General features: G+C 35.4%; 1 protein-coding gene across 7 annotated transcripts in view; it reads left to right on the top strand.

Moving 5' to 3' along the window:
* The window catches only part of LOC124429882 (protein madd-4), a 189218-nt gene that overhangs the window by 119968 nt on the left and 56345 nt on the right, over positions 1-12905 (top strand). For all 7 annotated transcript variants that reach the window (XM_046975697.1, XM_046975688.1, XM_046975708.1 and 4 more), the window contains one exon: positions 11533-11585. In XM_046975697.1, coding sequence (XP_046831653.1) covers positions 11533-11585 — 53 coding nt within the window. The remainder of the gene's footprint in view (positions 1-11532; positions 11586-12905) is intronic.

Raw genomic sequence — 12905 nt, 5'->3', positions numbered from 1 at the left:
TCCACCTCCCTCACCCACCCCCGCCCCGCCCCTTTTTTTTTATCTCATTTCCGCAAGATCCGGCAACCCTTAGGAACTTAACTCGTTCCGCGAACAACAACCATAAGAATTTATAATATTCCGGAAGCGCGGAATATTTGACAAGTGCCGGCGGTCCGTGCGCGCAAAGAACCTCTCCGATAAGACGCGGAGAAACATTAAAGAAGATGAACAGGCAAGAACTTCGGGCTCATTCATAATTCATGTCGCTAATTTTCGAAGGTTGCGCTCTACGTTATTGCATTATCGCGTAAAATTCTTGAATAATTTTCATCCGACTAGTAAAGTTTCGAGTCGCGAACGCTACTCGTTACGCACGCCAATGTAGATTTCTTTCTCTCTCTCTCTCTCTCTCTCTCTCTTTTTTTCTCTCTCTATCTCTCTGTATCTTTCTCTCTTTATATGTCTATCTTTATCTGTCTCTTTTTATTTTTCATACTGAATGAAAACGAAAATCTTGGCTTTTCAAATATTTTCATTAATTGCGATTCGTTCGATTAATTATTTCCGCTAATACGAAAAGCGCAATGATATCTATGCACATCTATGTATATATATATATGTGTGTGTATATATATATATATATATACACGTCTTTCGTTCTCTATCTCATTCTATCTACCTACCAAACAATCTATCTCTTTCTCGTTTATATACATCGACCATTCGATAATTTTACCGATTTGGCGGATCCACCAACGATGGAATAATTGAAATTCTGGTCCAGATGCAAGCGTCAATCGCGCGTATCTGCGTTTGTTAATTTAACGCGATTGAAAAGCTCCCGCCACCTACCTCCCATCCTCTCTCCCATCCTTCCCACCTATCCTTCCTCCCTATCACTCTATTCCACCCTCTGGTTGCTTCATTTACTTTTATCTATCGCAAAATACATTGCGTTGTTATTCGAAATGGCAGAGCCACGAAGTAGACAACCAATTTCATGGAAGACGTTTATCTCTTCGTTTTCTATCTGCAGTCTTCGTGATAGTTTACTTTCATGTATATAGAGGACCTAACGTGGAAAACTTTGTTTTTCCCAAATTTTCTTCTTCGTTCGATCGTAAGTTTCTTCTTTCTTCAAAATTTTTACCTGTGTATATATATATATATATATATATATATATATATATATACATATATGTATATGTACATACATTCATATGTATGTGTATGCATGTGCGTGTGCGCACGCGCGCGTGTGTGTGTGTGTATATGCACCAAAGTACGTAGTCTATTCGAAGAGAAAAAGTTGAAGGAAAAATTTTTTTTTCCTTTTTTTCCTTTTTTTTTCTTTTTTTTTTTTAATTTAATTTATCAAAAGAAAAGAAAAGAAAAGAAAGGAAAGGAAAAAGAAGATTTTTCTAGGTGGGCAAAGAGAAGAGAAAAAAAAAAAAAGAATAAAAGAAAATTAATTAAACGTACGTTGATTCGATTAGTAAGATGTTAAAAAAAAATTTCATTCCGAAAACAACGTTGGAGTAATAATAAAATGAAACGATTTAGAATGTAAGTTGTAAGAATGGCATAATGGAGGAGAGGCTAAAGAGTCACGGAGGGTTGGGATGGTCTACGTAATCAAACGAGGATCGTTGTGTCTTACAAAACTTTCGCAATTTTGAGGGGGTAGTGTGACTGACGTGTAATAACTCTCGTGCCACGTTCACGAGATGATTTCTACTTTTGCCTTGGGAGCTTTCAACTTTCAACCTGGAGATTCAACTTTACCCCTTTTACGCCCTTTATCGCACGTATTTCCTACGAACGAATTAAATCGCCAAATCGATACTCCCTTTGTCATAATCTTTTCACTTTTTTTTTTTTTTTTTTTTCCCCAACCCAATCGAGATTACATACTCTATTTAACCGATAATTCTTTAATTAATGTATAATTAAATAATTATTAATATTCAAACGTAAAGCTCGATTATTGCGGATGGTTCAACGAATTAACAAGAATTATTTAATTATTGTTATTTAATTTTAATTATTATTATTATTATTATTATTTATTATTTATTATTTATTATTATTTACTTTTTTGTTCTTATTCTTTTCTTCCCTTTTTTCTTTTTCTTTTCTCTCTTTTTTTTTTTTTTTCTTTTTTTTTTTTTTTTTTTTTTTAATCTCTCACTTAAATTACTATTCGCGTAATTCGATCGAGGCATATAACGAAACTAAATGGACGAGAATATTTCGAACGAATTTTGTCGCAAGTATATCCTGAACCGATGACGTTCGTATTCACCCCTCGAAAATCTCTACCAGCTTCGAATTAACGAAAATCTGATTAATATCGAACCCAACGGATGTCGATGTTCGTCCATGTGCGAAAGTAAAGTATATAGATGGGTCTCATACCTGGGATGCTTTCAAACGTGACCTCGTGATAGGAATGTACATTCGATGTTTTTGAGTGCAAGAGAAAATCAAAGAAAAAAAAAAAAAGAAAAAAAAAAGAAAAAAAAAGAAAGAAGAGAAAGAATAAAAAGAGAGAGAACAGATACCATCAAATGATAATTACTTACATATAGACGATGAGAATGAAGTAGAGAGAAAGCTGAACGATTTAACACAATACATAGCAAAAGTAATAAAAGAGAATAAAAAGAAAATAGGTAGAATAATCATAGATATCAAGTGTAATCCCTACGTGGTATTGGAATCGATTCGATATCAACCGAACGAAACCGGTTGAGTAAGGATAAGCTTAAGGGGAAACCAAAGAGAGAGAGAGAGAGAGAGAGAGAGAGAGAGAGAGAAGGGATGAAAGGGTGAGATCCCCTCTTTACGTTTTATCACCCCCATAAACCCTTTCGCCGGGTTCGAATCATTTCGTATTTAACGTACGCTTGACCGAGCAACCCCACTTATTCTCATCAACCAACCCATTTTACTCGTTCGCAAACGCCTTAAGGGACTAATGAAAATTTGTATTTAACACGCGTGAACAATGAATGAGCCAAACGATAAAACGTTTTCCTTTTCTATTCTTTTCTTTACTTTTCTTTCTAATCTACGTGAACGCTTTTCTTTTCTTTTCTTTTCTCTCTTCACATTTTCTCTTTCTTTCCTTTTCTTTTTTTTTTTTATTTTGCAGCTTTAAAGTTTCGTTTAGATAATCAATGATTTTATTGGTATTTAATTAAAGTATTTTAAAAAAATTTTAGATGTGTGTGTGTGTATATACGTTCTCTATTTGCTGTCTCTTAGCACTGTTACAAAGTGAAACTTTGCTTTTGTTACGTAATAAAAGACTAGTATATAACGAATTATGTTAAAGTTAATTAAAATGCATCGTGTTCGAGGGAGATCAGAAAAAGTGTCGGACATTTTATTTTTCTTTCTTTTTTTTCTTTTTCTTTCTTTCATTCTTTTTTCTCTCATTTTATTTCTTCCACTCGTAGAATAATACAGGTAGGAAATGAAATATATGAATAGAATTAATGATATGAAATTTAATTTATTAAAAAGAGATATGTATTAATATTAATTTGACCTGGATTATTTCTTTTCTTTTATAAATTTTTTTTTCTTTTTCTTTCCCTTGTTTTCATTGGTTAAATTAATAATCGAGTTAATAATATGATATTTAATTTATTACAGAATGAAAGAGAATGAGAAAGAATGAGAAACGTATTAATATTAATTCGAGCGATTTTATTTTTTTTTTAGTTTTTGATTTATATCTGTGTATGTATATAAATATATATATATATATATATATATATATATATATATATATATATATATATGTATTTATGTATATATTTATTATATTTTCTTTCCTTTTCTTTCTTTCTTTCTTTCTTTCTTTTTTCTCTTTTTTGACGATTTTTTATCGCTACGAAGAACATTTTATAAGTAGCACGTAAAAGAGTTTTTCAATTTGAGGACAGTTTGACGAGAATGATACTCGTGGCGCAGGCTCTTTGTTCTCGTCGGATTACGTCGGGTTGAAATTCCGTTGAATAAAAAACAACAAAGCGCGAGGATACGTGGGAGGTTAAAAAGGAAGCTGGAAAAAGACGAACGAAGTTGAATAGAGTTGGCTCGAAAGTACGTATATCGAGGAGCTATTGTATCTCTACAATTGTTTTCCTGACTTTTCTATGGTCGTCGTACACGTATAATCTCGGAAAATGAAAAAGAAGAAACAAGGAAAGAGAAGAGGGGAAAAAAGGTAGAAAGCGAAAGAGAAAAAGAAAGATGAAGAAAAGGACTAATGTGTGTATATGTGTGTAAGAGAGAGAGAGAGAGAGAGAGAGAAAAGATACGAAGAAGGAGGTAATGGACACGGTTGTCAGAGTTACACAAAAGTTATAATTCATGCGGTTCCAAGGATCGTCCTATTTTTACTTCCTTTATTAAAGCTACCATAACGTAGCTCTTCCGATATTTTTCTCCAGGGGCAAGTACACCTCTTCGATAGGGGCTTACCTGAAGAAAAAAAAAAAAAAAAAAATCTCATCGATAGATAAAGACAAACGATACTTTTCACATTTTCTTCTTTTCCTTTTCTTCCCTTTTTTTGTTCTTTTTTTTGTTTTCTTTTTTTTTTTTTCTTTTTTAACTTATCCTTTTTCTCTTCTTTTTCCCCTTTTTATCCACATCCTTATACACCTTCCTTTTATTATCAATGAATATCTCTCGTTGAAAGATAGAAAATAACGAACATTAGAGGTTTCGTGTTTGATTTAAAAAAAAAAAAAAATATATATATATATATATATAAAAAGAAAATGGAAACAAAAAAAAAAAGAAAAGAAAAGTAAAATTCTATTTTCATTATTCAACATTAACGTTCGATGTTATTTGAAAAATTCAATATAAATGAGATATCATTGATAATGATTCGATCAATTGTTCGAACTAACAAACACGATAACTTTTCTTTCATTTCACTCGGTAATTGTGAATTTTCAAAAAAAAATGGATATAGCATATATACATATATATAAAATACATATATATATATATATATATATAAAATCTATATACACTATATTCATTTTATAAAAAAATATTACGTGTATAGGAAGGAGAAAGCACGATAAAATAATCATTCGTAAGGAAGGAAAAACATTTTGGCATTAAGCGAATGCCATCACTGAGATCCCTAAGCTTTCCCTAAAAACAAGCGTGGATGGGCGATCATTTGAAATGCGTTTTACCAGACGTCAGGAAAGAGAAAGATAAAGAGACAAAGAGACAGACAAATAGACAGAGAGAACGAGAGAGAGAGAGAGAGAGAAAGAAAAAGAGAGAGAGAGAGGGTGGGGGAAGGGAGGAGGAGGGTGCAGGTATCGTCAAAGATCAGTATCTTCGAGGCATTTTAGAGTGCTGGTCCAGGGGGTTCCATTAGTACTAGGGAGATAAGACGAAGATGCAGAAAGAACGAGAGAAAGTGAAATAGATAGATAGATAGAGAATGAGAGAGAGAGAGAGAGAGAGAGAGAGAGAGAGAGAGAAACGAATTCTCGCCTTTCACTGTCGCTGTCAATAATTTGGAAGTCTAATACTCCTCTCCTTTCCTCGACGTCGACCAAAACGTTGAAATGGTTTCGGCTGTCTTGAACCATAGAATAAGGAAGTAAAGAAAGTAAGAAAGGAAAGAAGTAAGGAAGGAAGGAAGGAAGGAAGGAAGGAAGGAAGGAAAAAGATCACGAGAAAGTAAAAGAAAGAGATAGAGAAATAGAGAGAGAGAGAGAGAGAGAGAGAGAGGGAGAGGATGAGGAGAAGGGTAAGTTTAAGATCGAAAGGGGCAACCGACATCGCAGGAGTCAAGAAGGGGAAACAAATTGACATCTGCACACAAGAACGGAGGAATCTCTTTTTCTATAAGGGTGTTGTTGGTGGTCGTGGGTCCGGTATGTGGCGAAAGAAGAAGAAGGGAAAACGTTTGAATAATGCAAACGTGAAAAGGATCCCGTTTAAAAGTCCGATCTTCCCTTCGTCGACTTTTTTCCCCTTCTCTTTTTTCTTTTTTCTTTTTTCTTTTTTTTTTTTTTTTTGTTCTTTTATTTCCTTTATTTCCTTTTTCTTTTCTCCTTCCTTTACTTTTTTTCTTTCTTTCATTCTTCCTTCCTTTTTAATTCTTTCTGTTCTCCGAGGATGTAATCTCGTCTGTCTATCGTTTGAAAAATCAAAATACCATAGAGAAGAACGTAGGACCGTATCGATTATATTATATCTTACAAATTTGGCCTTTGTATAATATCGTTAGAAGGAAAAAAAACAAAGAGAGAGAGAGAGAGAGAGAGAGAAAGAGAGAGAGAGAAAGAGAGAGAGAGGATTCTTTTGTAGCATATAATTCGTGCAACAATGGTGGATATTAATTTAGGACAACAAAGGTGGGATTTATCGAAATCCGATTCGAGATCAGCGATTAAAAGTAATTGTTATACCGGGCGTGTCGATAAAGAAGAAGAAGAGTCAGTTCGCCTTTAAGAAAGTTATTATCTCCTCGCGAGTTCTATTCGGCCGTTTTTTAATTTGCATCTCTTAAAAGAGAAAGACAGAGAGAGAGAGAGAGAGGGAGAAAGAGAGAGAGAGAGAGAGAGAGAGAGAGAGAGATCCGGACGATCGACAGTCGGCGGTTGGCTAGTGATAATGGTGGTGATGGCAGTGGTGGTGGTTATTGTTCAGAATGTTTGAACCAAAAATTGAAAGGAAAAAAAAAATAGAAATAGAGAGAGGGAGAGAGAGAGAGAGAGAGAGAGGGTAGAGAAAGAAAGAGAACTTGAAGTTATATTAGAGATATCAAATAACGCCCTTCGCCGAGTGGTCCAGACGTTTCAGAGATTCCAAGTGAAATTCCGAGAGATTTATTTCCACGGCTTATTTCTTATCCCATCGCTCGAGACGTTCTACCCTTCTCTCTCTCTCTCTCTCTCTCTCTCTCTCTCTCTCTCTCTCTTCCTCTTTCTAAGCCTATTACGTGGTCCCTTTAATCTGGCTCGATGCTCGTTTATCGTCATCTCAGAAAGAAAAAGAAAGAGACAATGAGAAAAAGAGAGAGAAAGAGCGACAGAGAAAGAGCGAGAGAGAGAGAGAGAGAGAGAGAGAGAGAGAGAAAGGTTACTTTAGGTTCATGGGGAAAAACGTCCCATGAACGATTAAAATCATTCGCATCCGGGTAAACGAGACGGCCAAAGCAATTTCGGAAGAGTCATCAGGATTTAGGATTTAGGAACCTATGAATGAAAAAAGTAAGAGATAGAAAGTATAAGAAAGAGTGAGAGAGAGAGAGAGAAAGTGAAAGGAAGAGAAAGGGAAAAAGAAAAAGAGGACGAAGAAATCCTCCTCGAAAATCTCCCGCAGCTTTGGCAACTAAATCAAAGAGTATCGCGAATAGTATACGATCCCTTTCTTTCTCTCTCGCACATGTTTCGATAGCTCGAACGTTACTCTACCTCATCCTCCTCACCAAGGGGGAACACACCGTCGTGTTCGCGAGTACGCGAAATTGCTCTTCGGAATGCAGCGAGACACGTTCATTATCCAATGTTTCGACGTCAAGCAAGAACGATCGTCTCGAAAGAAAGAGAGAGAGAGAGAGAGAGAGAGAGAGAGAGAGAGAGAGAGAGAGAGAGAGAGAAAGAGAGGGTGAGTGACACGCATCGGCAAGTTCGATTCGCTCGATTTCGTGCAACTCGACGAAAGACCTCGACTTCTTCGAAGACGTTCGAGAGAGAAAGAGAGAAAGGGATTGAGAGAGACAGCCACAGAGAGAGAGAGAGAGAGAGAGAGAGAGAGAGAGAGAAGGTTTGAGAATTAGTGAGAAGAAGCATGAAAGGAGGGTTCGAAGAATCTCTCCCTTACAGGGAGAAAGCGAGAGAGAGAGAGAGAGAGAGAGAGGGAGAGAGAATGAGAACCGTCGTCGAAGGCGCTTCGCTGGAGTTTGAATAATGCAGACTCGCAAGGCCGCTTAAAAGTGATCGGGCCACCGAAGCACCCCCTACATACTCTCTCTTTCTCTCTCTCTCTCTCTCTCTCTCTCTCTCTCTCTCTCTTTCTCCCTCACTCCCTCACACCATCCCTGCAACTTGCAATCCTACTTTCGTGCCGTCTAAGAGAACGAACTAAGATTGATTTTAGATTGGGTGGGAATTGGGAATAGCTGGCCCGTTACTCACACACATACACTACTCCCTTTTACGTACGTACAGAAGATTTCTCATAGAATATATGTGTGTATGTGTGTTTATGTGTTTGTATGTATGTGCGTATATGCGAGTATTCGCTTATGCCTGTCTGAGTGGTCGTATTCGTATTTGATCTATTTTCTCTCTCTCTCTCTCTCTCTCTCTCTCTTTCTTTGCAAGTGTACGTGGACATTTTATTATTATTTTGTATATTTGAATATGTAATAACATTATTAAATTGTCTAATTCATTTTTGTAAGAAACATTTGAAATGCAATAGATAAAGAAGACAATACTTCTCGCGAGATTTCTTCACTTGCTAATCGACTTGAAAGAGAAAGAGGGAGGAAAAGAGAAAGAGAGAGAGAGAGAGATATATATAACACGAACCAAGCAAAGGCCCACTACTACTCGTGCCTATATAGGACGCGACGAAAAGCCGCATTGCGGAATGAGAGATCGCCGATAGTGTCGGATAACTCTTACTTCTTTTACTACTCTCGTACTATCATCCCCCACTCCTCGTATCCCCCTTTTCTTCACTTTTCGCGAGCCAACATTTCTTTGCCAATTTTCGAAAGACGCCACTCTCTTTCTCTCTCTCTCTCTCTCTCTCTCTCTCTCTCTCTCTCTCTCTCTCTCTCTCTGTCTGTCTCGCTTAAACACGAACACAGTCTGCAAATAAGCATCAATTTTTTAAGCACAATTTATTTTTGATCTTTAATGATCGATTTGAAATGATCAAGAGAAAAAAAGTTACCAGATTCAATAGTCACTCTTTTATTTCATGATACAACTTTCAACCGAGGTAATTCTCTTTTTCTTTCTCTTTTAACAAAAGTTAAAACTTGTCATTGACTTTTTCCAAGTTAGAAGTTTAGAAATGTTATCGTTCAACTTTTCGAATAGAATTTTCTCTCTCTCTCTCTCTCTCTCTCTCTCTCTCTCGCTGATACTCTCTCTTTCTATCTCTCTTTTTTTCTTATCTCGTTGAAATAGCCAGAATGTTATCATCGGGAAGAGAAAGAGATTACCGAAATCTAATGTCTAAACCCAAGAATTTTATCGAACGTTCGTACGTGACCGTCGTCGTCGTCGTCGTCGTCGTCGTCGTTGTCGTCGTCGTTGTCGTCATCGTTTTGAATAGAAGAGGATGATGATTCGACAAGAAATAGACATATGGACCTTCCTAAAAAATTATTGGTTGACAAAGTTGTTTGAAAAATTACTAAAAAAAAAAAAAGAAGAAGAACAGATAAAGAGAAGAATGGAATGAAAAGGGGAAAGAAAAAGAAAAAAGGAATAGCAAATAAAAAAAATTAAAGAGTTGTGAAGAGTAAATATGAAAGAAATGGAAAGATGCCGCATGTCCGACAATGCTCTTTCGTAATATCGTGGCATTTATATATATATATATATATATATATATATATATGCATCATCTATAAAGAAAGGGAGAAAAAGGGAGAGAAAGGGAGAGAGAGAGAGAGAGAGAGAACATTGGGAGTGCAGAAACATCGAAACACCGCATTGCGGGGTCTCTTTTGGAAGCTTTTCGTTGGTCCACCTCTGTCAATTTGCTATCGATGAAGAGATATGCGTGTATACGAACGCGTAACCGTGCCATATAGAGAGAAAAAGAGATATAGATAGATAGGTAGAGAGAGAGAGAGAGAGAGAGAAGGGGAGAACGACCGAGTCTATTTCGAAAGCCAGCCAGCTTTTCGTACCCCGTTTTTTTTTTATTTTCATTTTTTTGTTTCTTTGTTTTCCTTTTTTTCCCTTTTCTTTTTTTATTCCTTTTTTCTTTTTTTCTTTTTTCTTTTTTTTTTTTCTTTTTTTTTGATCGTCCAAACTACAAAAAGAAAGTAGCAATTTCCGAGAAAATTTTGATTTCGATACTTTCGTTCTTTGACGTTGGTTCGAACGTGAACGCACGCGAAACAAATAGGTAAATAGTCTCTGTCAAAAAAAGAAAGAATAAAAAATAAAATAAAAAAAAGAAATAAAATAAAAAAAAAAGAAAGAATGAAAGAAAAAGAAATGAAAAAAGGAAAGAAAAGAAATATTTAATAATTTCCCATTTTAGGCTTATTATTTGTTGGTTTTATGTTTTCTATTTTCTTGTTTCTTCTTCTTCTTCTTCTTTTTTATTTTTTTTTTTCCCCTCTTTTTTTGTTTACTCGATCGATCGAAGTAATAACTTCTTCGAAGTTAAAAGGTTGTATTCGATCGTACACTAGAATATACATTTAAGAAGTTCGAGTGAAACCAGGCAATTACTGCTATACTTGCCTGGTATCCATTTACCACTACTATATATAGTAATACACACACACACATACATACATACATACATACATACCACGTTCGTTTATCAGTAGAAGAAGGTAGCACGTGAGTAAGGGTAGCATAGAAAACCGGTCGTTATTCTTAAAATCGATGCACCAATCATTTTCTATGACTATCGTTGGCCGCGTTCGTCTCGGGAATTATTCATCGAGCAGCATCAGAATGCGGTGAGCTGCGGAATCACGTTAAAAGCTTTCTGACTCTCTTCTTTCTTTCTTTCTCTCTTTCTCTCTCTCTCTCTCTCTCTCTCTCTCTCCCTCTCTCTATCAGTCTCACTCTCCCTTTCTCTATCTTCCTCTTTCTCTCTCTCTCCCTCTCTCATCTATCTTCTCGGTTGTAATCCCGCATTCTCGCGCTGAAAAGCACGCGCGGACAAAAAAATGTGAGAGAGAGAGAGAGAGAGAGAGAGAGAAAGAGAGTAAGAGAGAAATAGATAGAGAAATGGTAGAGGGAGGGATGAGTGGATGGAAAGCAACGAAGGAATAGGACCGAAGAGCAGGAAGAAGCACCACGGAAATAAATTTTACGGGTTGGAGTTCATGGAAAGTGCCGGTGGCTGTTAGCTGCCCGTAACGCACTCTCTTTCTTTTTCTTTCATTCGCGATCGCTCTATCTCCGTTCTTTTCTTTCACATGCGGAAATAGAAAGCGAATAAAAAGGATTAATAGATAACCGATTTAACAGTAATTTAACGTACCCACATAAATACAAATATATATATATATATATATATATATATATAAATATACATATGTGTGTGTGTATCTATAAATTTTAGATTTTTTAAGAGATTTAAAAAAAAAAAAATATATATATATATATATATATAGAGAGAGAGAGAGAGAGAGAGAGAGAAATAAGAATCAAATCGATATGAAATCGCAAATCATCGAGATATCGCATTTTATTTGCCAGAAAATTTATAATATATTAAAAGAGTCTTATCGAGGTACGAGAATAAGTGTCATAGATTTTCTTACTTTCTCTGTTACAGACAATTACATGGGGAGAATGGTCGCCATGGTCGAAATGGACGCAGTGTTCCAAGTAAGTCGAAAACGATCGATAATAATTTTCTATTTTTATATAATCTCGAACTATAGAAGTTTTAATCGAGTATGCGAGTTTGATAAAGTGAAGAGTATAAAAAAAAGGAGGGAAAAAATAATTAGAGGAAAAATTTATAAGATTTATGTAAAAATAAATTTCCTGACGAAACTTAGCTACTTATGTATATATGTATATGTGTATATAAATACGTAAATACATAGATACGTATGTACGTACGTATGTATATGATTCAAAAATTGATAAGGAAAAATTCTCGCATGCTTACCGCTTCTTCTGATTACATCCGGTACTTTACCAAGGTGTAAAGATTATCATCTGACATATCGGAACTTTCGTGACCCGAACATTTCGAAACTACTACATCTGCGCTTCGTCATTTTCCAATAATTAATTCCAAAATAGTACTCGCGCGACATATGGCGAATGACGAACGCTCTCTCTCTCTCTCTCTCTCTCTCTCTCTCTTTTTTTTTCTCTATTTCCTTGTCTCTCTTGACGTATACACTTTGTGTGTATATTTCGTGTGTTCCAATTGTGTATCGTTTTTTATAAAAAAAAAAAACACGTGGAAAATTAAAAGTCAAAATTGATCGAGTCGAAATTTTAGTGTGCTACGTTCGCCTATGCATTTTCGCGTTCATACAGAAATAACAATCAATGTAGCAGATCTGTCGAAATGTCGTTGATAACACGAGCTAAACGAAAATACTCACTGTTCGTGTGTGCACGCGTATATATATATATATATATATATATATGTATATGTGAGTGGGTACCACCAGTTGAAAATTCTACTCTATTTATTTTCTATTTTTTCCTTTTTTTATTATATCTTTTTTTATTCAAAAAGTCGCTCTATATAAAAAAGATTGTTATCGAGATCGAATTGAATCGATTCGGATCGATCGTTCGATCGTTCGTCCGATCGACCGACCTGAAAATAATCTTCCGTTGTTCAAAGTTAAAATTCGAACATCCTGTTCGTGTGTTCACGTTTCACAGAATTATATACAGTAAAGCAGACAGTAACAGTGTGTAGACATGCGCAATCTCGATATAGGGTAAAGCAATATACATATATATATAGTCTTGTAAAATATCCACTTCAAAATAAATTTCCACAGTTTATTTTAACTTAGGGTCGACGTTTGGACTTGAGAGAAGAAGAAAGAGAAAGAGAGAGAGAGAGAGAGAGAGAGAGAGGGAATAAAAGCTTGAACAAATACTTCGATAAAATCTAATAATACAAATATTTCGACATAAAACGATAACGAACGGAGTAGTCGAATTTATTCA

This window comes from Vespa crabro, chromosome 1 (assembly GCF_910589235.1).
Source record: "Vespa crabro chromosome 1, iyVesCrab1.2, whole genome shotgun sequence".
In the NCBI taxonomy this organism is placed as follows: Eukaryota; Metazoa; Arthropoda; class Insecta; order Hymenoptera; family Vespidae; genus Vespa; species Vespa crabro.
This window is presented reverse-complemented; position numbering and strand designations above follow the sequence as displayed.